At 37.6% G+C, this 27750-nt stretch overlaps 1 protein-coding gene across 6 annotated transcripts in view; it reads left to right on the top strand.

Annotated features, from left to right (window-relative positions):
- The window catches only part of LOC129443133 (adhesion G protein-coupled receptor L2), a 160770-nt gene that overhangs the window by 28310 nt on the left and 104710 nt on the right, over nt 1-27750 (top strand). For all 6 annotated transcript variants that reach the window (XM_055203557.2, XM_055203555.2, XM_055203556.2 and 3 more), the window contains exon 2: nt 3104-3305. In XM_055203557.2, coding sequence (XP_055059532.2) covers nt 3230-3305 — 76 coding nt within the window. In that variant the 5' untranslated portion in view covers nt 3104-3229. The remainder of the gene's footprint in view (nt 1-3103; nt 3306-27750) is intronic.

Below are 27750 nucleotides of genomic sequence, written 5' to 3'. Positions count from 1 at the left end.
GAAACTCCTTCTTGGCTATTCTTCCAGCAGTCACCTCCCCAGTCTCCGAAAGGAAGCCGGGAGTGCTGTGATGAATCTCACATTCACAAACAGAGCCATATTTAACATTAAGGCTTCCTAGCTGCCGTTTTTTCCCACCCATTCATTTTAATTATAATTTAATTGCCCTCTTTCCACTCTGATAACATGGGAAATTTGAAGTGCACACTCATTTTTACCCTTTGCTATAATGATGGCATCTGTCATCTTGTCTAGATGACTAGAGGGGATTTGTCATGAGATATAAAGCGTATTGTTGTTTTTTTAATCTTGACAAACAACGAGAAAATGAGTAAAATAAATGGCTCTTATTCATGACGGATCATATTTTACCCCCATGGAGCCTTTATGGAAACCTAGAAATGGTGCATTGCCAGGGATATGAAATAGCTTGAATGATCAAAAAAGCAGTTATTTCATTCATGCGAAAGCAGAAACTCTCCCGGATTCCTGATCTCTGCTTTTGCAAAAAATATGATGTCTCGGAAAGGAATGGCGCAAAGCTCTAATGCTAATCGCTTAATCCTTTTATTTCAAGTCAGAACAAATCCAGTCCGAAATCTGCCAAACAAAATGGTGTTTAGGAGGATGATAATGGTCGGCTCCTGCGATTTAAGCCTCCAGACATAAAGCGAACATGTTCCTCAGCAGGGTGAGAGTTTGCGCACTATAATGAAGAGAAATAAACCATGTCGGGCAGACGGTGCAGTCCCTCACTTTTCGTGAGCCCCCCACCCACTCCTCCTCGCCTCCCGTCTGCCAGGATCAGCGTCTCGGCAAACTCAGCAGGGTACAGGATTTTCCGGCGAGTTATATCCATGATCGACGATTACCGAAGTACAGATCAACACCACACTCGAGACACCCTGTTTGGGGATTGGCACGGCTGTGTGCTCTTTCTGCAGGATATTTGGAATCTTGATCCCATCAGGATTCACCAACGCACCACATGATTTTCCTACCTAAACACACAGTCAGCGATAAGGTCGATTAGATGTAGGCTTTGATTAGGTTAATTAAGTGTATTAGCGTGAAGCGAAAAACTATTCAGCCTAAATATATCCTAGCCCTGTTTCCGTCCGGTGCTGATACTCGAATGGTAAATATTCCTGTACATAATGTGTTGGAGAATTTGACTTTAAAGATACTTTAAATGACATTCCTACTGCCTGCTAGTTTAATGTTGCGCATCGCTCTGATTCGTCCTTGTTTGACGCCACTGCTCGAATTGAAATGCATCTGAAAAGGGAACGAACGTTTCCTGCAGCTGGATTTCTAATGAAACTTAATTAAATTCTGTCTGCTGTATGCTGCGTTTTGTTGGAACTTTCTCTTCTTCTCTTTTCATCAGCATCGCTTGAGCTCTGAGAACGGCGTAATGTTCATAGTTAGGTTCATTATAAAATAATCACGCCGCTTGATGATGAGAAACCTTTGGTGAAGCACACATCAAAGTGCGAAATTCCGCAGGCGATGCGAATGAGTCAAAACCACAAACTACCTGTGCCGTACATGCTGAGCCATTGCATTGTGGGGATGGAGGAGGAGGGGCAGTGCTTTTCTTTCCTGAAGATGAAAGTATTATTTAGTTTGTGGGTGGGTGGATGTTTGCGTGCGTATGCGCACGCGTGCGTGTCAGTGGGTATGAATTCGTGGGCAAAGTGAGTTTGACATGTCATCCGTCTTCAGCGTTTGACGTTGCGTTATAATGAGCTCGGGCTCCCCAGGGTCTCGAATAGTAACCTTTTCCAAAGGAGACAAAGCAGTCTGAATCTGTTCATCCCACCCCCATGAGATAACGGAGAAACAAAAGCAAACACACACAAACATACACACAACACACACACACAAAGGAGAGGTGTTTTTAATAGTTTACCGACTAAACCAGTTGCCAAAATAATTATTATCTACCGCAGGGTGGGTCGAGGAGAAGCCGGAGATGTTGAGAAATGAGGGATGTGTCTGTAATCTTCATAAACAGTGAAATTACGAACGCAAGTATAGGCGTGTGAATGCCACTCAGAGGTCCAAAGATAGCTTTTGACTTCCCATGAAATCCATCATGTCCCGAAAGCTGAGTTGAACGGTGTTAATGTGGCACATTAAGGTCTGTGGAGACCAGCTTCCGAAATTCAGCTTTGGCAAAAGGTTTCAGCGAAGCGAGACTCGACCACAAAACGCTTTTGGTGGATCCAAATTATACGGTATGCTTTAAAACAGCGCTTTTTTTAAAACTGGGCTTTTAAATTTGAGACACCGAAGCCTAGATTTACACATCCCCGTGATTGTTTACTCAACTGAAATTAACTTGGTTACGTTTTTGACTTCAACAAAACATTTTCGTAAAAAGACAAATGCAATTGAATTAACTTACATTGTAGGAGGGACTCGAGACATATCTAGAGACAACATCACAAGGACGTGCATGATGGTGCACTTTTTTTACTTTAACTAGTAAGAAATCACCCAGTAATAGTATTGGTCAATGCATTTTTACACTACATTTTTTCATAAAAAAAAAAGTTTTAATGAAAATTGATCTACCCACTCTCATACTTTCTCAAAACCAGATGGGAGTTTTGAAACAGAATTTGAGTTTGATTGATTTGAGATTGTTGCTTTCATATGTTGTGCTCAAAGTAAAACCAGACACGGATCTCACATTCCATTACAATTCTTTTGTATAGGTAGACGAGTTATATCTTTTCTTTGATACTGCAGATCAATATCTATCTCACTAGCACTTGGCTGCTGTTGTAGTGACAACATGGTAAAAGTTTAAACAACCATGTAAAGAAATCACTGTGTACATTCCAGTTACCCATTACTACATCATTTATTGGAGAAAGACTGACTAAAATAAACATAATGAGTAAACATCACTGTATAACGTTTGTATTTAAATAAATTGTCCTCGGGCATAGTTTCTGTTTGGTTGTTTAAAACACACAAGATGCATTACGATGTAAATATTTCCACAGGGCACATTAAAGTTAGGACATTTATGTATTAAATTCCTGTTTTTTACATTACTAAAGAAAACATTTTTTTCATGTGTTTTCAGATGGAAGATGATCGGTGAATCTCTAAGGACAACTGATCGCTGACATCGTGGCCTGAATACTTTATCATTCCCCTTTAAAGTCCAAACTATCGTCCAGCGTCTGGAGATCGTCTGTCATTAACTGCGATGGCTACTTCACTGTGGAAATGTCCTTTTGTGCATGGACTTTTGTTAACTGTGATCTTTTTGCAATGTTCAGAAGGTAAGGCCACATGCTTTTTTGCAATTTGGACTGCTCATAAAATGACACCCTTGAAATATTGAGGGATTTAATACGTAACGTGTTTAGTGAAAGCGAGACACTTTCCTCGCACGTGTCTGTGTGTTTGGTTTAGTTTGCGAATTCAATTAGTTCCGCTTCGAGTCTGCGTGTTATTTTGCAGTCCCACACTTCTCCTGCGGGCGAGAGCGCTGAAATCTTGTTTGGGATGAGCGATGTGAATGTTATGCTGGTTGAAAGCATTTGAAATGCAGGCGGCGTGATTATCCGCGCACCTGAGAACATGAAGCATGTGCGTTGGGCTGGTCGCCAAAATGACTGCGACAAAGTGAAATCAATATTTGACTATATCTTCTTTGGCTCTTTGGGTTTGATCAACACGTTCAATCATAATTACATGTGTGGTTGTATGCCATCGAAACCACGTCTTTACATAATCGCAGTCTTTCTTTTTTCTGTGCTTTTCAGTACAAAATTGATTTAATCACACGCTCGAGTGCCAAACATTAATTATACACAAGCAGCACAACATATCTTCAAACAGAGACTATGCTATTTTTTCCACCTTTTTTGCTTGTCTGCTTTGCTGTGCAATTCATGAGCTAGAAATACCAAAAAGTAAAAGAAATTGCTGATACGTAGCAGATTTTCCATCAGATGTGAGCATTGTTTGCAGTATTATAACTTTAGGTTAATTCCCAACACCAAAGTGATTTATTTTGGCATTGTCTTTGGCGTAATTAGGTTTTTGGTTTCTCTTGACGTGCAAGCTCTTAGCTCAGTAAATGATCAGTCACCAATCCATCAGTAGAGGAATGAGCGTGGATCGCTCTAAAAATATCTCATCCATCCACAAGTCATTTAGCATTACCCAGAACAATCCTGGAGCTAAAAACCAACCGCACATCCAATGAGCTCCTCACAAAACAATCTTCTCAGTTATTTTTCTTCCTCCACATCTAATGATGGATAATCACACAAAACTTTCAACAAACCCTTTAAAATCTAATGTAAGTTTTCCATTTGTTTTCCCCTCACATTTATGGTTCTTGAGAAATCAAAACATTGAAACTATTTTGCAAAGTTAAATATTTATGAAACTTTACTTTTTGTAATTTATTGACTTTGATAAAATACAAATTAGCAATTTTAAAGTTTTAGGATTTTTAAAAAAAAAGTCATGTTAAGTTGTCAGATTTTTTACTTGCACGCATACCCGCTCTGGTACATGTGGCCAAACAAATAATGAGAAGCTGAAATTCATTTATTAAATCTTACCCAAAATGTCATTTTGTTTTGCTTCAGCCTAGACTTGCTTGTTACAATTAGGCTGTAAAATGTAGTTATCTGACTCTAGGAAATGTCTACGCATGTTGCAGTAATTGATGTAATTATGATGTTCAAAGCAGAGTATATACGGTACTGTCTCTTTTCACATACACACCATAAATGTGTCATAGTTGGAATAAACCATCTGTGGATTGTAAATTGAGTGATGTTGTTCAGATGCGGTTGAAAGAAAGAGACGGTGAATAATTCGTCATCACAGATGAAGTTTTGAGAATATGCGTCTTGAGCGTTGAGCCGTGAGTTTGCATTTTATTGAGGCAGAATGTGTTAATGGAAATGTGGAAGTCATAATAGTAGTAGATTAAATTTAAGTTTGTCCATGCAATGTGAGACAGATTTCTTTATTAATATGTTTAACAGCACACACTTCAAATGTCTTCAAATAAATGAGCTATGATGCTCACTGAAATATGTCAAGGTCATGTTTCATCCAATTATCAAAAGAAAAATAAAAGTTTCGTAAAGATTAGTTGTAGGACTATTATGCTCGTTTGATTCGTGGTATTATCGTAAACGTTAAACACATTTAAACTCTTTTCAACTGTTTTAAGCCTACCATTACTGTAATTATTTCAATGATAGAAGTGTAATGTGTGAATATTAGTATAAATGGGCTTAATTGTATTATACTAAACTCAGGGCTCCAGACTGCCACTAAATGGTGGCATTTTGGCACCAAAATTTGAGAGTGTGCCACTGAATTTTACATCCAGTCGCACATGTCCGACTAGTAAATTTGACATTTTTTTGTGATATGACACTGAATTTGAAACAGCACATTGTACTTTCAGAAATTAGTAGAAATATGATTATTTGGTTAGCATGTTGATTTACAGTGTGTGCCCCTAAATTTTCTGGTTGCGCCCCTAACATTTTCATCTGGGGGCCCTGTGCTCCTAGTGAAAAAAAGTTAGTCTGGAGGCCTGAAACTAAATGAAGTTTGTTGAAGAGTTTGAAGAGTTTCGTTGCAAAACGAGATAAATCCATTTTTTAACATTTTTGTCAAAACATGTTTATTATTATGTTATCATTTTGTTTTATGGTGCTACTGTATTTTTTAAGTTATGAAGGTTTAAATCAAAACAAACCAACTGCAGTTGCATTGAAATTAATTGGAATGCACAACCAAAAAACGAGGTTTCTGAACAATAAAAAAAAAACGGTGGTTATCTCGTTTTGCAACGAAACTATTCATACATAATTTCTGAATATTATAATTTTTTTTTCTTTTGATGTTGGTGTAAAATATGACTCGGATATATACAGCAGCATGTTTGACTCGCAACATTTCTCAATCCATAAATGTAGCAGAAACTTGTATTAGCAGAAAATTTAAAATTAAAAATGAATTTAACATAAATTTAAACATTGCAACAAAGTGCCGTAGGGATGATGTATTTTTGTAGGCTAACCAGGAAGTTAGCGGGACACTGGATTCCTCGCAAAAAAGCCCATACATTTTTCCAAAGACAAATATAGCAAAAAATAATCTCTGTGTTAACCTACACGTGCTGTATGTTGGGCTGTCATGGTTATGAATTTTGGCTGACGGTAAAATTGCGACGGTTATGGCGATTAAATGCCTGTGTTAGGACTTTGACTTTGAAGTTTTATTGCTTTGACATTTATTTCATTTTTTGTTTGTTCATGTAATAATTTTCACACATTGTTGTGATTATTTAAATTAAATCTCTTGCAAGGTTTATCTGGCAGTACAAGTTTCAATACACATAACACGTATTAATCTGATACTGTCTCATTTATACAGGTGCTGCAGCTCCCCCTTGTGTTTTTTACAGAGATGTGCAATCATTGCGGTGATCTTAAATCATCGCGATGAGGTCAAACAATCGCGTTGAGATTATTATTTAATCATTTTGACAGCCCTAGTTGTATGACACTTACACATTTTGTCCAACAAGATCGTCTGCACAGATGATACACAACTTTTAAGAATTTAGAAGTAAAAATTTGGCGCTTTATATTTCTAGTCATCGCATTTACACGTCAAAATTCATAAATTATTTATTTATCTTTGAAGATTAACTGGTTGGACCAAACATGTAAGAGTCTTTGAAGGCGGGGTGCATGATTTTTGATAAGCACTTTGGAAAAGGTAGTCGGGCCGAGTACCAAAACACACTTGTAGCCAATCAGCAGTAAGGGGCGTGTCTACTAAACAACATCGTTGCCTGGGTTGCGTATATGTGGGGTGGGTCTATCAAAAGAAGGTCCAGATTCTATAGGGTAGGGGCGTGTTTGTTTAGGTGATTTCAAATATGAACATCGGCCTTCATTGATCATGCACCCCGCCTTTAACTTTTGTTAAACACAGAGCTTATGTTTTGCTTTTTAATCCAAAAGTCTATGGGAAAATGTATGTTTTTTTGCGAGGTAACCACTGTCCCGTTAACTTCAAGGTAGGCCTACAAAAATACCTGATCTCTGCGGCATTGAATTGAGACAGTCCACTAAAGAGTTTGCAGATTTGAAAACTCTGAGAAAGTACGCAGCAGTTTGGTTGGGATATTTGTCTGATATTTCTCTTATGTCTCCAAGTCCCCCTGTCATGAATTCAGTGGGATTCGGTGTGGGCTGAATGTTCCTCTACTACAAACATCACTCTGCTCTGTCAAACACCTTTCTGCTCGATTTGTTTTAGTTTTGTTTTGGCTTTTGGTAGCTCACCTCTGAATCATGGGGGTATGTGACATGGCTATCATGAATTATCGCTGCATTGCCATGGGAGAAGTGCACATAACGGATGCACCAGTGTGCCAAAGATATGATTTATACATCTTACACGCTTCTCTGCCTCTATGCCAATCATCCATGAAACAAGAAGCCTTATCTCCAGCCACGAAAGACGGACCAGGAGGAATGTGTGTCAACACAACTTGTCGTTGCTTTTACAATCTGGATTTTATTGTATCATCGTAAACACATACATATCGAATCCCCAGAAACGTCTTGCTCGTCAGGGTCTTTTTTTAAGGTGGTCTTCAATATTTACAAACATCAACATCTATGAACTTCTTGTTTATCTTGGCAAGTTCAGATGATACTTTTTCTCCTGGCCGAGTTGTGTGACCTTCCCCAAAACATTACACGCAGCTGTGTTTTGTTTTCATATCTTTAGGAATTGTTATTTTAAAACAAACAACAGATTTGTTTACTGAAACACTTTCAAGCAGGTCATTGACCAAAACATTACTATGCGATAAAGGAAACGATGACCGTGTGTGAGATTTTTTATCTTTAGTGAAATCTAAATTATGGTCAAAGTGTGCGAGAAACAGTGCAATTTCACAAAGTTATAAAGCAGTATGAAAGAGTTTGGTTGAAATTAAAATGTTGTAGGCAGTGTTGGGTGTAACTAGTTACTGAGTAATTAGTTAATTTAATTACTTTTTCATTGACTCTCATTTTTCCAGTAATTTAATTACAGTGACTATTGATGTAATTAAACTAAAGACTGTGTACGGACCAACATGATCTTACAAAGTTCCGTGGGATAGTCACAGAATTTTCCCGTGGCATTCTCACGGATCTACATTTTTCCGTGGCCCTGCCACAGACTTTCTTTTCCAGGTCATTGTCACACATTGGTTACTCAACTGCATTGTCGCTTCGGTTTAGGGTTAGATTTGGTGTTTGCGTTAGTATGTCACTTAAAGTATTGGTTTATACTATTTTTTCAGAATTATTCTTTTATATTTTCTAAGCTTTAAACAATTGTCGCCTGTTATTAGGGTTAGAGTTGGGTTTGGGTAAGGATGTCATTTTATGTAAATCTAACCCTAAACCGAAGCGACAATGGTAAGAAAATAGGACGTGAGAATGCCACGGAAAAGAAAGTCTGTGGTGGGGCCACGGAAAAATGTGGAGATCCATGGAGTGCCACTGAAAAATGAGGATCAATTATGTATAATACAATAGTGGATTTAATATCAACTTTTAAAGTCTGAGGTTAAAATGCATTTTTGTCTTTGTCCTTCTGACTTTAAATACTTTGAGTTAATAAGAATAATGGGAACACTTTCTTACTTTTAACTGGTTGGTTATTAGCATTAATATTACTGAGGTATTGGCTGCTTATTAATACTTAAAAAGCACATATTAATGCCACATTCTGCAAAACCTTATACATTCTTAATCCTACCCATACTTAACAACGACTTTATTAAGTATTAATAAGCAGCAATTAGGAGTATATTGAGGCAAAATTAGTTAATAGGGAGAATTGGACCTTAAAAAGTGTGACCAGAAAAATACATTTACTTTTATATGATTTATTCAAGCTGTTTCAAGCCTATTTTTGTATCACTTACTAAATAGGATTTAGAAAGTAATTAGTAATAAGTAATGAAATACTTGTTTGGAGAGAATAATTTGTACAGTAATCTAATTATATGATTGAAGATATAATCAATAACTTTTTTGAGTAACTTACCCAACACTGGTTGTAGGTTAGATTTAAATTTTGTCGTCATCAAAGCTTAATGTGTCAAATCATGTGTGCTAACCACTAAACTATAGCTCCAACAGCGTTTGTAAGTCAGGCTGACCACCTATATATACATTGTGTTAGCATGCACGCTACTAGGTCCTCACTATATATTGAAATCGCTGAAATATCGCAAATAAGCATATCGCAGTGAGTTTGCATTAACAGATTTATTTTAATATTTCAAAGAAGTTTAGGTTGATGCAAATAGCAGAGAGACCATTGAGATAGAGAGAGTCATGCTTACTTTTCCGAAAATAATGTGAAACGTAAATGCAATTTATGCTAATACATTTTAAGTAAAAAAAATGATTTTGCTTTTCTAAAGCATTATCATATCGCATACTGTATATAAAATTTTTAAGCAATATATCACAATCACATTTTCTTCAGTTTTGTGCAGCCCAATGCACTACCCATCAGGCCATACCTCCGACACCCGACAAACTTATAATTGAACATTGTTTAACAACTAATTTGTAGGATTACAATCAGATTAAATTGCAAAATTTGTCTTTTTTGATAAGGCCAGGGTTCCCACGGGTCCCTGAAAGTTTGAAAATATGGGGGAAAAAAATCAAGGCCCTGGGAAGTTTTTGAAAATATACATACATAGATACAGGTCATTAAAAGTGCTTGAATCTATTTTATGCAAGGAGCAAAAAAAAATCCATATTATATATGAAAAGCGAGATAACCACCATTTTTTTTAATTGTTCAGAAATCTCGTTTTTTGGTTATGCATTCCGATTTATTTCAATGCAACTGCAGTTGGTTTGTTTTGATTTAAACCTTCATAACTTAAAAAATACAGCTAAGTAGCACCATAAAACAAAATAATAACATGATAACATAATAATAAACATGTTTTGACAAAAATGTTAAAAAATGGATTTATCTCGTTTTGCAACGAAACTCTTCATATGTAGTGTAGGATAATATCATAAAAAATTGACTTTTTAAGCACATGTGCTAAATTGTTCTCTTTAAATGCTTATATCTTCTGTATGCGAATGTTGATTCATACCAAAATGCTTTTTTGCATAGTTGTGTTTGACACATGAAAACGTCTCGGGTTACGTATGTAACTTTTGTTCCCTGAGAAGGGAACGAGACGCTGCGTCTCCCTTGCCATACTTCCTGCCTTCCTGTAACGCCGTCTTTGGCAATATTTCAGATAGCGATATACTTCCTGGCTCCTGCGTCACCCTGTCTTTGTCGTAAAGCCTCACCATTGAATTTGATATACACATTCAGACGCACTTACCCCTAAAGTGTCACCGCAGTGATGCAGCGCGAGTTCCCTCGAAAGGGAACTGTAACAATGTATCTTAAAAGGTACACTTGAAATGTGTCCCCACATTTAGTCCTTGTTTTTGAGGGTATTGGACCTGGAAAGTCCTTGAAAGGTCCTTGAATTTGAAGTTAACTAAGGTGTGGGAATCTTGTAAGACCATACTGCGAGATTCAATTTTTAGCTAAAACCCCCAGAGTCAAAACAACTGATGATGCAATTCAGTGTAAACAACTTTTAAAGTGCTGGTCGAAAGAACTAGACAAAAAAAAAAAAGGGAGCATTTCCTCCCTTTTGTCTTGGTCTCAATCCACAGAAATGCATATTTCGACCAGGCAGATGGATGATTTAACAGCCTGCAGCTGTCTTCTCGACTGGCTGTCTGAGCTTCGCCGCTTTACTGTCCATTTACATCTGATTGTAAAACGTCCCTAGTTTTATGTGCTGATGACGAACAGGTGCTGCATCTAATGGGGTGGGAGCTGCGGCTCTTGACATTTTGATTTTAGTGAGTAAGAAAGCTTTAAATCAACGTTCCTGACAGCACGATATAGCGCTAAGCTCTTTTAGCCTCTGGTGTATGAGCTACGCGTTTCTCCACTAACTCCTCCTTCAGGTTATCCAGTCAATTGTGCTTCTCAAACATCACTGGAGGGAGAGATTACATTTTGTATGATGCTTCTCAGCTGTGTCCGTCTGTAGATAAAGCTTAGGATGGGAGGTGGATACGAGGAATGCTCTTTCCTCTAGTATAAGCTCTCCGAGGCATCCCGCATTCCACGCTCGACAGGTGTTGTGAATAAATGATATGTTTAAACTCAAGATTTTTTGCCGTTTAATCTAGTTGTTTGGGCTGGTGTTCGACAATAGAAGAGAGAGAGAGAGAAGGGAGTTTGATTGGAAAACATCTGTTTTTGTTTTGTCGTTCAACCGACGGCAGTCGTGCAAGAGTTTGTTTGTTGATGTCGTACGGAGAAACGCTCAGAATAGTGATGTTATTGATTGCAGATGTGCTAAAATGACGTGCATTGTCTGAATACTAATGATAGATATTTTACTGTAATGGGAATTGATTTTATCTCCCGTTTATCCGAATTTTCCATGGAGCCATGCGAAAGATAGATAATCGACTGACTCGTGTATGTTCTGTTAATAGACTTTCTTAGTATGACTGAATTAAATAACTGCTTTCATTTTTGACCAAATTCAATTACAGTTCAAGTCGTTACATACAAGTTTCATTAAAAATCATGAATTATGATTATTAGGGCGTTTTGAGTACGAAATGCAATCAAATTCAATTAACCAAAAACACACAGCAGTGAAAATTCATTTTCATTTGCAAACTGATGGTGATATTTGCATACTTATATTTTTTTATTGTTTAAATTTAACAATATCACAAACTGATTCGCAGTCTGTTTAAGGGCAAGCTCCTCTCGAACCACAGAAAAATTCAAATTAAAAACTCATTGTTACTTAACCAATGCTTGACCCATCTGGTGCTTATCACATGGGGCAGAAGACTGATGGAAGGGGTGGACAGCGAGTGAGACCTAGACATGCTTTAGGCACAACTGCGCTAATGCTGAGGTGAGGTAGGGGTCCTGGACAAGGTCAGTGATCTTAAGTCAGGAAGAAATGCAGACTGCGTTCTTGAACATAATAGGTCCTCTTTTGTGGGCCGAACGTGGCTGGATTGTGTTTGCCCTTCCCTTTTCCTGGAGGAAATCAGTAAGGGATTCGTATAGAGCCACACTGCATTGCATCGGCGTGAAAGTGACATTTAAATCCTGGCTCAGTCTCAGCAGGCGTCACGTTGACGGTTACGCCGGTCCAGGCATTTCTGATATGCCCAGTTCACGTGTCCCCGTGTTTGCGACATGCTCAGGAGCAGAAAAACGCACTTTCTGCTGAAAGGGATCGTGATGGAGACATTCCATCATTGACACCACCACTTATACTGTGCAAACTGTCGGGTGTTTTCATTTGAACAGAAGGGAACGATTTATAGTATATAGCTTTGCCATCTCTTAAAGGAGCAGTTCAGCCAAAAATTAAAATTCAAAGTCATCATTTCCTCACCCATATGTCGCTGCATATCAAATAACTTTCTTCTGTGGGATATAAAAGATTCATTTTAGTAGAATATTCTCTTTTACAAGTAATGCAAGAGAGTTCGAAATGACTGTCATGAACTACATTAGCAAAAAGGTATTTCAGTTTACTTTAAGCAGACTTTGGTCCCAAGAACGACGGATTGGTTTTTTAGCAATGTTCATTGTTATTGTAACTTACGTAAGCTTAAGCTACACAGACACATTATATCTTAGAGTTAAAAAGTATGCAGATAGTAAATTAAATATATATTTTTTAATTCATTAAAATTAAATGTTGTAACTGTTAACATTAGTAATGCAATTGACTAACGTGATAAATTGTACTGCTATTAACAAAGATAAATTAATGCTGATAAACGATATTTCTCATTGTTATTTCATGTTAGCTAATGCATTTACTAATGTTAACAAATACAACCATAGGTGTTTCCAGTTCATCTTTAAGGTAGATAAATGCGGCATACTTGATACTTTAAGGAATACGAGGTGCGTTTATTGCAGATTTGCACAAAACTTTAGCGTTTTTTTCTAAACGTCAACAAAAGACTTGCAAAATGATAGTGTTTCCATTAATTGATGATATGTGACTGAAACGTAGTTTTTCCTCTCAGGATAAGCCACTCCAAACATCACGTCGACTAAAAGTATGCAAGTAGTAAATTAAATTAAGTTTTTAAAAAATCATTCAATTCATTCAAATTAAATGTTGTGACTGTTAACATTAGTTAATGCAAAATATACTAACGTGATGAATTGCATTAACAAATATTAAAGGCACACCATGGAACTTTTCGGCCACTAGGGGGTGCTAGACATGTATTTTTCACTTCTAGCGCCCCTAGAGCCCACAAGCGCCGCAGCACTGTCGCAAAGGAAAGGAACTGGCCAACCTTAAAACTAAACTAAAAACTATTTAAAACGCTAAACGATCAACATTTTGAGACAACAGGGAGAAACGCAGTCATGTTACAACTTTCTGATGAAGAATTCGTCGTGGCAGAAGCCATTTCTCAATCTGAAGGTTGCAGCCTCCGGATGTCGTATTTCTAAGCTGTATACGTCATCAAGACTGTCTTATTTCACAATATTAACAATTACAAAGTTGACTATTATACTTAGTTAATCGTAAATTGTTGCAGTATGCTTATGACTTGCGAATGTAATGCTAAGTTTACCTTAATAAACCAGGCTTCATGACGTATGCAGCCTGCATATTTGACCTCCGGAGGCTGCAGCCTTCCAATTGAGAAACGACCAGAAGTATTTCCTTGCCTTTTTCCAAACAAATATTGTTGCATCGTCTCTCTCTCCCTCGCCACCAGGATTTTCCGCAATGGCGCTCGTTTTTCCTCTCTTTTGTGTGAAAATTGTTGCTCTAAATCCAAGTAAACCGATGTGGTCCAAGCAGACCTAAAGTCTGCCGCTTTGTAATACGTCACGCGAGTGACAGCGGAACGCAGCAAATGAGGAAGAGAGAACAGAAAAACGCTCGGATCTGATTGGTGAATGAAAATGGTTTGGTTTTACACTGTGTGAGTTTGAGCAAGTTTGACTGCTATTGCATCCTGGATTGTAATGTAAATATCATAGACACAGTAAAAGAAAGGTAAATACGTGAACACAGCATCTGAATACAGGGAACTATATGCAAGATAATCGCCGTCATTTATAAAGAACATTGCATTTATGTATGAATCAAGAGTTTATATAAAACAATTGCCTTAAAGGGGAATCGAACCCGGGTCGCCCGTGTCATAGGTCCGTGACGCTAAAGACGGTGCCACAGAGTCACATAATACAAGATGCTCTCTACACTCCTTAAGTAAGCCTCCAGCAAAATTCACGTTAAAAACAAATTGTGTGGAGGAAGTGACGTATGCCGTAAAGCAGTCGAATTTTGTAGTTTTTTTTGTGCTCTGGTTACTACCAGAAACCCTAAGTTTTAAAATACGAGTAAAAGTGATACAGACCCCGTCAGGCTATGGTAGACAGACATGTCATTCAACCTATTTAAAGTCGATGTACTATCACAAGGGTCTTGAAAATTTATTATGAAGGTTAAAAAATTACATGGTGTCACTTTAATAAATGCTGATAAACGATATTTCTTATTGTTAGTACATGTTAGCTAATGCTTTTACTAATGTTAACAAATACAACCTTGGGGGTAACCAGTTAATCTTTAAGGTAGATAAATGTGGCATACTTCATACTTTAGGGAACATGAGGTGGGTTTCCATTGCAGATTTGCGCATTATTTTTAACCGAAGGAAACGTGAGTTTTATACAAACATTAATGCATTGGAGTGCCTCTGATACTTAGAAGCGGCAACATATAGGTGTTTTATTGGAGGTAATAGTACATTATTTTAAATCAAAATAGATGTTATCCAGACATTATTGGCAAGAAAAGCCTCTTATTCTTGGAAGCAAACATGTATTGAGGTGTTTCTGGGAGGTTTTAGTACATACCACTTTATCTTCATATAATAATTATGTGACTTACATCAGGTGACCAGAAAATGTGAATAAACTGTTTCCATTGCTGTTTTGCGAAAAACACATTTTCCAAATTGCCGGAAAAACGCCTCATGTCAATTTTGCAAAATTGGCCGTATTTTCAATTTGCAAATGTCATTTTGCCCTATTTAAAGGGTAATGGAAACGCAGCTACTAAGGACTGTTTTTATTATCCTTTTTATGTCTTGTTTGAAGGACAACTATATTTTTTAATACACCAAATTATCGGGACAGGGAGTGTGAGTTGGTAATGGTGTATAAACATATGATCACTTTTAAATGCACTTTCTACAATGTCAAATTTCAATGTCCCTTATCATTTTCCATGATTAAGGGATCATTAAAAAAAGTTTGCACAGAATTTATGGTACATTTAGTGCACTGACTAATGTAGTTTGACTACAGGAAGCTTGAAGAATTTGTTTTTAAGTGGTTTTATTTCCTGGAACACATCCAATAATTTTAACTTCTATCCTGGTTTTATTGTAAATTACCTCTTTAATCCTTTGAGGAGTCTGAGTATGTGCTTTATTTTTATTCACCTCTCTAAATGAAAACACTCACTGCCTGTGATGGCGGTTTATGTGCGAGGGGTGGTTGCTTATAATGTTAAAGGTCAGGTGGTCTGTTAATATAGAATTGAGTAAAACGATCATAGAGAATGAGAGTATTGATTATTTTTAAGAGGTCAGTTCTTGCTGCTGAGATTTCTGCACATGTGAAATGTTTACTTTTACACATTATAGGGGTTTTCACACTGCGCTTAACCCTGGGTTATCTTCATTCTAAACCCTGCTTTTAACCCTGGGTTAAGGAACGTTTCACACCTGTAATTTGAAAGCGGTGTTTGCAGGGTTATGAAACCCTGCTCTGGAGCAGGGTTAGCACCGCATTTGTGGTGTTAACCCCGCATTGTGGTGCCAAACGCATGCAGTGTGAAACGAAGCAGGGTTACAATGTTATGACCCTAATTAAACACAGCTTAAGTAGCTAATCAAGGCTTGATAATTACAGACAGGTGTGTTGAAACTGGGTTGGAGACTCATGACCCAGGGTTTAGGAATGCACAGTGTGAAACGTCAAATAATGAATACCCAGGGTTATCTCTTAACCCCTGGTTAAGTTTGAACAGTGTGAAACATGAAAAAAATAACCCAGGATTCCGTTAACCCTGGGTTTAGAATAACCCAGGGTTACCAATTTCAGGTGTGAAAAGCCCTTATGTTTGTGTTCAAATTACATGTGATATAAAACCCTAAGAGGTGGTTTCCCAGACAGGGTTTAAATTAACCCAGGACTAGGCCTATATATTAGGACATTTAGGAAGGACATTTTTGTCTGGGACTAGGATAAGCCTTGTCCACAAAACTCCCTCTATATGTTGTGTTGTAAACATTATTATACCAACCGCGAGTTATTGTCTCCAACGTTAATCTCTTTTCTTGGACTATACAACAAACACATGGATTGTAGGCAACAGTTTACTTCCTAGGATTGGTGATGTGGACAAGACCGACAATATCATAATTCCTCCGGCTTCGGACTCACAGCCTGTAAGGTAAAGGGACACAAGGCAGCATTTTTATGTTAATAAATCATCTTCGTAAGACGGTATATGGTTAAATGACTCATTACCGGACGAATGAAGACTCTCTCACCCGCCCCTACCGTCTGTAGGAAGAATACCCCACTTGCAAGTTCGCTGTATCCGACCCGGTGTCCTTCAGTCTCGCAAAGTCTCAGATATCGCGAGAAGCAGGATCACTTTACAGAAAACAACAAAGGCAGGCGAGCTAAACACGGCTAGGGATTGTTGCAAATGGCAGAGCCGGGGAAGAAGCATCAAAAACCCTTGACGGAAGAAATACATAACTGGATTGGAAATAAGCTGATAAACTTGCTTCCGAGGGGGAGGGACAACAGTTCGTTTTTACGACAGTGTGTTTGAAAGCATTTACTTTCAGACACTAGGGGGAGCTCGTAGAGAAATATTACGCAGACTTGTCTGGTTTCGCTTTAACTCCGGTTAGCATTGCATTGTGAGCGAATCTTTTAAACATGGTAAGGAGCGTCACATTCCCGATATTCAGGCAAATGGCAATGTACAGATTAGCTGTCTTTCTGGTACAAAATCAGTGAGAGTGAAATCTGGAGCTACAAAAAATGTACAATATGTGGAAAATAATGTGTTTTATAACCATGAACCCATAAACGCATTGCATTATACCAAATACACAAAATAACGTTGTTTTTTAGCACCTAAAAGTGCACCTCACTTTAATGAAATTACATATATAGCTCATATAGAGGTCTTGGCTTTGAGCACACACCATCAAGGGCTGACAATGTTTTTGTTAATTTTGTACATTTCATTAATTAACAAGTCGTTTTTTAGAGCAGTATTTTTAGGTCCATTGGTTTGTTCCAGCTGATTCAGTTGAGGATCATGTGAGGTTAAGGCCGGTGTTAATGTGTTTGCACTGCAGCCAGAAGAAAGGATCAGGGGCTAAATTCCAGACCATGGCTGGGCTCGAAACCATACGTACGCTCCTACCTTGGCAATGTATTTATCACGGTTAACTTTAGTGAACCAGGGAAAAAATAAAAATTCCTTTCCTGAGGACTGAACCGTCGTGCCCAGCATGCAGCTTTTCTCCAGCAGTCTTGAGGGAAAAAGATTGGGGGAACCTACAGTAGCTATATGAAGTGGATGAAAGGGCTTTGTCCTGAATACAAATCACCATCCAGGAACTTGAAATAAGGCTATTGTTAGAGGCACGTAAGCGTGGTTGGGAGAAGATCAGACCGGAGTAAATGGACTCTCCGAGTTTTTGGGGCTTTCGAATGCAAATATGGCAGGCTGGAGTTACCAATAGCAAAGCTCTGAAGGTTGGTTTTGTCTGTCGGGATTTATTGTTCCCCTCCAGTTTCTTAAGTAGCTCGCCAATGCTGAGCACATTTCTTTGCACATATTACTGCAGGCATTTCACGACTTAGTGTCTATATTTGACAAACGACACGTAGAAGCCGTACTGAATGTGAAATCAACTACTTTTAAGTAAACATGGGGCAGCATTCATAACTCATTGTAGATTCATAATGTGTTGCCAGCACAATGTTCTACCAACTTAGCTACAGGAACAAGGATCAATTTATAGCTTTCGTACCCGAATGGAGCTAAACTAGTTTTTGGTCATTGGTTAACGTAATCCAATAGCCTTTGTGCCCTTGATGATGTCAAATTGCAAAGATTGCTAAAGCTACGTTTATACTTGACCCGTCCGCACGGGCATGTTGGTGCGCGCGGCAAAAATGACGTCAACGTGGAGTGGGCGGTCGTGCGTGTTCGGAAAAAAATCGAGGCGATTCTGTACGAGCAGGCAAGCCTGTGACGTATCTCTTTGATCAATCCATGCAAAACAATGCATATACTATTTATCTGATACTCTGGAAGTAAAGTATGGAAACTTTGCAGTTTAACACACAAATTCTTTTACATATGATTCAGAATTTTGACTTATATCTGTATTGAATAAAGGACGAGGAATAAAATACAAAGCTTAAGATGTCTGTACTGGTTGTTTAGTAAAAACGTTAATGAAATGATAATGTTTAATAAAGACATATTTAAGAGATTGGTGTTTTGTTCATGTATTTTCATATTTATATATCAAGTTCTGATGTTAGAAGCACCAGGGTTGTTCCAGCCGACGACAACTTCTATCCTCTTCTTTGTGTTTGTTTTTGACTTGATTGTTTGTGTCGCCCCCTGGTGGTTCAAAGAATAGTGCAACAGAGAGTGCGTTCGTCCGTTTGTTGAGACGCGCACACGATCAGCGGAGGCTCGCGTTGCGGACCAAAGCGCGACTATAAACAAAGCTTAATAGAACGATTAATCGTTTGCAGAATAAAAGTTTTTGTTTACATCATATGTGTGTGTGTATAATTATGTATATATAAATACACATGCATGTATCATTTTAAGAAAAATATATTCATATATTAAGTATTTATATATAATATAATGTAAATGAAACTTTCTAAATCGATTAGTCACGATTAATCGTTATGCAGCCCTAATTGCTAAGGCATTTTTTTAAAATCTTGTAAGCTAAAGAGTTTAAGGGTTTCGTTAATACCAGAAACGGAAATATGAGGAACATGCAATTAAGAAAGTAAATGAAGTCTTGGATGCTGCGAGCTTCATATAAATACAAATAAAAGAAACTTTTATTGTTGCGAAATTTGTGTCGCACTGTTCACTGTCTTGTGTCTACCACAAAGTAACATAGTGGCTGCATGCCAAGACGAAAGAAACAAAACTATGAAAAGAAAAGCACTGTTCAGATGTTAAAAGAATTATTTCGCTTGCGTGCCCCCCTTTCCAGGAAAGTCCTTTGGAAAATCTTGACTTTAACTCTGGATGTGCCTACAGAACAGTAAGCCCTGCATTGCTCTGTATATTGGATTATGGACACATAAGAAGCAGTTGTGCTTTGGTCGCACATTTTTCTTTTCTTCGAAAGACATTTGGCGGGCGATAATACTGGGAACAAAATCACAAAAAAGACAAGTGGACTCGAGAAGTCCCTGCTGGCTCCGCTGTGGGGCCTCTCTTACTTTTCTAAAGGTGACACCCTCCCTTTCTCCTCCCGCCTCTCTCTCTGAGAAATTCCCCGTGGAGGCTTGGGTCTGGGATACAATGGAGGCTGGCCGAGGGGGAGTGTGTTAGATTTGCATGCAGCTGTTTTCTGTTTCCACAGCCACAAAAGCCAATCAAAGCTGCGTTAATAGAGGGTGACAAGCATCACCCGACGCCCAGACCTCCTGTTCGGATCAGCTTTGCACACTTGTTTGCTCGGTAGCCGTGGTGGTTTCCAGCCCATATGGTCACTGAGCCGAAATCTTTCGTTGAAGGAAGTCGGAAAGGTTTGAAATTGTTAACGTCAAACAAGATGTCAGATGAAAAATGACGGGTTCGTGTTGGTTTGTTACTGGGCAGTGTGGCCGGTAAAGCTGGAGTGACATGTTTGACGTACTAGTGGTAGTTATCTGTAACACAGTCTCACACCCATGGCGTCAATATTTGACGACACTTGACCATGCGTCAATATGTTGACGCGGAGGGTATACCTTTCGCGTCATTTTTTGACGAACTGGGGACTTCAATACTATTACGTCCGTTGCATTCTCTTTTCCTATTTTCAAACCATTTCGCGTCGGTTTAGGGTTAGATTACGCAAAATTAAACAGTGTACGCGAAATTAAACAGTTGTCACCTGGCGTTGGGGTTGGAGTTAGGTACGCGAAATTAAACAGTTGTCACCTGGCGTTGGGGTTAGAGTTAGGTTTGGGTAGGGATGTCATTATGTAAATCTAACCCTAAACCGACGCGAAAATGGTAAGAAAATAGGAAAAGAGAATGCAACGGACGTAATAGTATTGAAGTCCCCAGTTCGTCAAAAAATGACGCGAAAGGTATACCCTCCGCGTCAACATATTGACGCATGGTCAAGTGTCGTCAAATATTGACGCCATGGGTGTGAGACTGGGTTGTTATCTGATACCTTGAGATCTATGAACGAGAACTGCAGTACATGGCATTTGTTTTCCTTTTTTCAAAATGCAATCATCTGGGCTATAGTGCCACATCCAATTTCATGGGTGTTGATAGTAAACAAAATTTGTATTATAAAGGGGATCTTTCCTGCAAATTACCTTCTGTCGACCAACAGCAAAGAGAGTCGTGCGAAAATTGTCATGTTGTGCGACGGCATTGGTTGCTGCTTGCTTGAGCCCTGTGGCGAGCCCGAGGAGGGTGTCGGGTAGGCACATAAGAAAAGCAACTTTTCCCAGCGCTGACCAGAATGCCTGAAAAGATTCCATGTTAACAAAACCAAGGATAACGGGATCACATCCAATTACGCTCCGGCTAGAGGTGTTGCCATGGCAATACAATCGAACATTCCATGTAATATTGTTTACCGCCTTGGATGCCCCCTTAACGTGATTTAATTTAAAAGGGAAAGTAAGATAAGGAGGCGCAAGCTGTGGCAGCCTTGTTAAGGATGACTGTGTCTTTCTCCTCAGCTTTGATGTAAATCTAGACTGAATTTTGCTGAGACATATAGGTGAGTTTGAAAAACTGTGCCACTTGAAAATAAATAGTTACTCTAGGGAGCCAGTAAGAGAGACAAGTCCCATTTTTTAGACTATAACACTATCAGACTACATATTAGATGACATATAGTTTTTTCTCTAAAGATAAACTGAACCCTGTGTTCTTTATAAATGTTTAGGTTATTCCGAAGAGAGGAAAAAGTTTTCAGAGTTTTGAAATATAACAACTTTTTTGGCTTCCTAAACAACTTTTTAGCTGACATAATCAAGACTGTGCAGGCATCTTGAATAATATTAACTTATATTATCATATCCTCACAATCCTCTTTGAATCCCGTCAGGTGCAGTGAAGTCATGAAGCATTACATCATTCCTCATCCCGTTACAGAATTTGAAGTTACTGTGAAATTAAAACTAAATTAAAAAATGTTTGATCTTATGGTGTACTATTTATTGTGAGTGTTACTCTTAAGGGGGTCACACACAGGACGCGCCGCTCAGCGCCGCGCCGTTCTAAAAAACTCGAACACATTGCTTTCTATGAGTATACGCACACCTGCGCCAACACGTGGCGCCTGTCCGTGGCGGCCAGCTACGACTCAGGAAGTTGCTCAAATCCATGTCGCGCCACTCACATAGTTTAACATTAAATAACATTATATTTGTCCCAAATCATTAAAGGAATAGTCTACTCATTTTCAATATTAAAATATGTTATTACCTTAACTAAGAATTGTTGATACATCCCTCTATCATCTGTGTGCATGCACGTAAGCGCTGGAGCGCGCTGTGACGCTTCGATAGCATTTAGCTTAGCCCCATTCATTCAATTGTACCATTTAGAGATAAAGTTAGAAGTGACCAAACACATCAACGTTTTTCCTATTTAAGACGAGTAGTTATACGAGCAAGTTTGGTGGTACAAAATAAAACGTAGCGCTTTTCTAAGCGAAGTACTCCCAAAAGTGCTATTACGCCATAAAATATAGTTCCTCTTTTAAATCCGCTTAGGAAAGCGCTACGTTTTATTTTGTACCACCAAACTTGCTTGTATAACTACTCATCTTAAATAGGAAAAACGTTGATGTGTTTGGTCACTTCCAACTTTATCTCTAAATGGTACAGTTTAATGAATGGGGCTAAGCTAAATGCTATCGAAGCATCGCAGCGCGCTCCAGCGCTTACGTGCACGCACACAGATGATAGAGGGATGTATCAACAATTCTTAGTTAGGGTAATAACATATTTTAATATTGAAAATGAGTAGACTATTCCTTTAACGATTAACATTGGCTGTTAATGTATATTATGCATTTTGAAGTAGACGCTATCTGACGAAGCTCGCACTATTTAATGTGCACTTCTGGTTTACAATACCTCCGAGTTGTCCTAGACGCGACGCTGAGCTGCGCGGCTGGTGTGCGACCCCCTTTAGGAGAAATACATACATATACATGCACATACAGCTGCGAAAAATTTATAAAAAATAAATAAATATGGCTGCAAGGATCAATCGTGCAAATGTGCGTTTTCTCAATGAATGAATTTTAACAAATTACGGTGAAATCCCGGCACATCCAAAAGGCAGAGGGCGCTCTCGTGCAGAAACTCCCTTCGTGCCAGAGAAGAAGTAGCATTACAAACACTATTCCAGGAATATTTATATCGCTGTTCTTCAAATTGTTTCAGGTATTTTCATGATAATAAAGAATATTTTGAATGAGTTTGCTTAACGGGTGTTGCTTTTTTAAATGCACGTTATAAATGACTCCGACTCATCATTCAGATTTTAGATTGATAGGGACTTCCTACTGACCAAATGCCGTAGTACACGCACAAGCTGTGCATGAAACACAGAATCTATTCAAAATCGATTTCAGAGGCATTTTTAATAGTTGCAGCCCTAAAAATAAATAAATGGTCCCTTTCATTTTTTATAGATTTACTATTTATAGGTATGTGTTTAAGTAAAATGATAATTTTGGTTTAATTCTATCAATTACAGACAATATTTCTGCCAAACTCGTAATAAAAATTATGTTTTTATTTGCATTTATTTACTGAAAATTTATATTGCGAAAACATGGTCAAAATAATGCAGTGTTTTCCGATCTTCAATACTGCAGAGAAAACAAGTTCAAATTAATTTCTCGACAACAAAATACTAATGTTTTTAGTAACATCTTTCATGGGTCATGTCATGCTCTCAGTCTTTTACATTTGCTGTTTGGTGACTTTGTCACTCCTGAGGTTTACTTTTGTTGAAATTCAATAGACAGTGGACTGAAATGGACACAAAACATCTAGAAATGATGATTAAAGTCAAAACTGGAGTGGTCTCTTAATTTTTTCAGTAGTTGTATATTTCCACTGTTTTAGATAATTTGCTTTAAAGTTTGGCCATGTTGTGGTCAGTGGCGGCTCGTGACGTTTTTTATGAGACATGAATGCGAAACTCGTGAAACATGTGTGAATTTTCATGTCAAATTCTTATCAAATATCATCATTAAGGCCAAACAATCCTGCAATGAAAAATGACAAAAAGACACTCCTGAAAATTTCTCATCTCTGTTCTTTGTTTCTTTTTATTGACGTAATTGAAAATAGTTCACGTTGGGAAAGTATTGGTTTTGCTAAGGCAGAACATATTTGGAAGTGAGGAGTGTGTTGACCGCAGGGCTTCGAGTTCTGGATGGGTTTGTAATTAGCTCCCTGGTTTCCAGGTTCAGTTCCAGATAGACTACCAATTCCTTGTATTGATTTAACAGTTTACTCCTTCCTCCCGGGCCCCTGAAACGGGCGTCTTGTGCAGGGGGTTGGCCAGCCCTCTAGAAGCAGACCTCATCAATTTCTGGACGCTCTGTTGACAGTTGTTTGTGAGCAGACCACATACATTTGATGGATGCACGTAGCTTCTGTGGTTAAGGTAGAGAGCTAGTGCGGCGGCCTCGGGGCATGCAAAGACCGAATGTACAGCTTGTTTGAAAAGCCACAGAAACATGTTCTCCCTCTTTCTGCACGGTATTTAAAACATACTGTGATTAACTGACCCACCAACAAGCTCTGCAAGGCTACATCTAGACCTTCGTGATTTATATCTGGGGCTGAACCTTCTGGATTAGTTTTAAACTTTTAAAGTTAACGGTGTAATTATACAATAAAAGTACGCAACTAAATCTTCTGTAGTCACACGCTAGCTGTCTTTGATAATGACATTTTTTGTTTGAGTTTTTGTAAATTTGTGGAGAATAATGAAATGCTCAAACTGATAAATATTTTTGTGATCCTTTAAATCCTCACAGTATAATCACAATATTTGAATGAATTTCTGTGTTGTTATCTTTGGTTGTTTGTACTCTAATTTAATTATGGTGCCAATACACAGACAAATTAGATAAGTGAGGGTCCAAACAGCAAGTAGTATAGTTTTAATCCAGTCTCTGTGGTTTTATAGGTGGCCAATTCCGTGCAAATGTCAACCTTTCCATGAAAAGTTAAGATTTTAACTATACTGATATTTTAGATGGCAATTTTTGGTGGTTTAAATACTAGGGGTGTAACAATACATTGATGTGGATCAATACATCGGTTTTATTTCTAACAATCCGATGCATCGATGCCACACATAAAAAATCAATTTGAGGTACTATTATTTTGACACTCTCTATGTCCTCATTCCTTATTTCGTGCATATTTCTGTTTATTTTCATCTGCTAGCGTCAGCAAGTGAATGCGATGCAGCAACAAAGGGGTTGTAGCAGCGAAAAAACTATTTTCAATTTACAACTACCTTAGTGATTGTCACTACTGCATATTTTGGCACAAAATACTGAAATACTTTGACTGTTACCATCATAAGCTTAATTTTATGTGACATTTTGCCCCTCATTATTAATTTTTCTTTATTTAATTTTTTTTATTTTTGTTATTAATAAAAGTATTAAATGTTCATGTTATATATTTTGGTTGCATTTGTAAGTAAAAATGTAACTACTTAACTAGGCACATAATATTAAAATATCGATAAATTAATTTAATCAGATCAAATTGTAATCACATCGAAGAAGCGTTTGATATAGCAGCAAAAATCGCATCGCTGGCGGGAAAAAAAAAAGATTTTGTATTGCATCGTAATGAACTGTCTGATTTACACCGCTATTAAATACCCATGTAAAGTCTTTGTTAATGTTTAAAAAAAAATCACTATTTTATATGGCTGTGCAATTATGTTTTTTTTATTTCAATTTTTGATTCAAACAAAAACAAGATAATTGAGGTAAAACAATTATTGTGCAATTAAAATATAAATTGCGTGCTGCTTGACCAATGTGTATGTAAGGCACTTCGAAGGCACTACTGCTTTGACATACGTAGCTTATTGCAACACTTAATAGAAAAAAAGGTTAAATAAATCCATATTTTCAAAGTCACTGTAATCGTGTTAATAATCATGATGATTATGATTTTGCCCATAATCGACCAGCCCTATTATTTTCCATATTTAAGTAAGTGCAAATTTAAAAAAATGTCACATCCATGATGTTGTTTCTTCCTCATAAATGTGCATACACAATTTAAATATTATATGTTCTTTAAAAAGTCGTCCCTTCTCCATTTTTTTGGGTATTATGCTTCTGATTTGTTTTTTTTTTTATTTACAGAATTCCTGTCTCCCCAAAATGTGTTTTTTTTTTGGTCACATCCACAACGCATTCATGTTTCCTTCATCTAAAACATAAAACTTGCGGGTATAGACTGATATTTTTATGAAGTCTGGACTCGATTTAGGAAAATATAAACAGATGGTTTAATATAATGGTAATGCATTCTGTTAGAATTTATATTTTAAGTCTTGACTGCAAATGTCAAATCCATAATGCTGGAATTGCTCAGGGCATACAGGTGTTAATGTAAACTAGACCACAGGGCAGTGTTATATTACATTTTCATTTGAAAAATCCATACGTTTCATGCAATCTACTTTATTTCAGATACTCACACATAGAATTGAACATAAAATGGGTCACATGGATTGCATAAGGTTGCAATCATTTTGGTGTGGCCTTAAATCGACAATATGCCAGATGTGAATAAAGGTAAACTTTAAACTTGTAATGAATTATGTGCTTAATGATTTTTCACTTAGCATCAGCTCTAAAACCTGCCGACAGTCTAATCAATGTATAATGTGCGTTTTGAGATATATGTATTTAATTTGATAAAAAAGGTGTTCCAAAATGTTTATTTTGGAAACTCCACATCATTTTGGATCGAATAAAACATGCTCACTTGTACCATCTGCATGTGCACCACGATGTAACAACAAAACAATAGTGTCATTTAAAAACCAAACAGTGAAAGTCTTATTGTCTCTCTTGTTGGACGCAATTTTTGAGTTATTGATAAATATTGTATCACTGGCTAAGAGAATTATTGATATTATACAGTGTTGTGATAAAATGCCCAATTTAAACCCCATGTGGGATCTTTAAATTGCATAAAGATATTGTATTATTCATGCATATTGGTATTGTATTGCCCACCGGGCTCCCAATATCTTAGTATTGGCACAATCCATGAAATAACCCATATTGATTTTCCCTGAATGAAGGTTCTTGATATTAAAAAAGTGATTATATTTGGCAGGGTTTGCTGTAGCGTCAGCGTGACGTGGCATAGTGTTATTTTCTCAATAACATCCGAACTTCTACATCAGCAGCATTAAATCCGCTGGCACAGACTTGAAGCAGCGCCAGGACCACGCAGGGGTAATTAGCGTTCAGCTGCTAAACGAGTTGGGTAGTTGGTTGCATGACAGAGCTGCGAGTGAATGGCAATATGAGAAAGTGTACAGGGTTTTTTATGAAGGCAACAGGCTGAGAGAGGCTAATTGGGGAGCACGGAGCAGAAAAACACAAACTGGCAGCTGGAGCCCTTGGGATGAAATGTTGCCGCTAACAACTGTGATCATTGAGAGTTAGTGCATGCCGTAGTCACTCTTGCTTTGATCACAAACAAGCACATCTGGTCCAATATTATTATAGTTTTGAAAATTTCACTAGTTTTATTTTTATTTCATGTGTCTGTATTGGTTACAACATCGGTTTAGTTTTAGTTCATTTTAGTGGCGCAGAAAAAGTTTTTATTGCATTTGTATTTCTTGGAAATTGCTTTTCTACGTTAGGATGATGTTCATTTTTATCATTATTAGAAAATTGCGCCGTCTGACAGTATTCACGGGGCATTAGAGTTTGCATCATCCCTCGAATAATAACAAATTATGTCCGAATGTGCCGTTGGTGATATATAGAGTAGTAAATTAAAACTTAAATCAGAGGTTTAGGCTACAGTATTCCTGAAATATTTTTAATAGTTTTTTTTTAGAGACAGCAACTGCATTATTTTTGCCTTTTCACAAATTGAGCCTATATAGCTCTTCCAGGTAAAGCAAATTCAATTCATTCTTTCATCTTGTCCCAATCTCTCTTTGTGTCACATTGTAAATGTGCCAAAAAT

Source organism: Misgurnus anguillicaudatus, unplaced genomic scaffold (genome assembly GCF_027580225.2).
Source record: "Misgurnus anguillicaudatus unplaced genomic scaffold, ASM2758022v2 HiC_scaffold_26, whole genome shotgun sequence".
NCBI classification, from domain to species: domain Eukaryota; kingdom Metazoa; phylum Chordata; class Actinopteri; order Cypriniformes; family Cobitidae; genus Misgurnus; species Misgurnus anguillicaudatus.
This window is presented reverse-complemented; position numbering and strand designations above follow the sequence as displayed.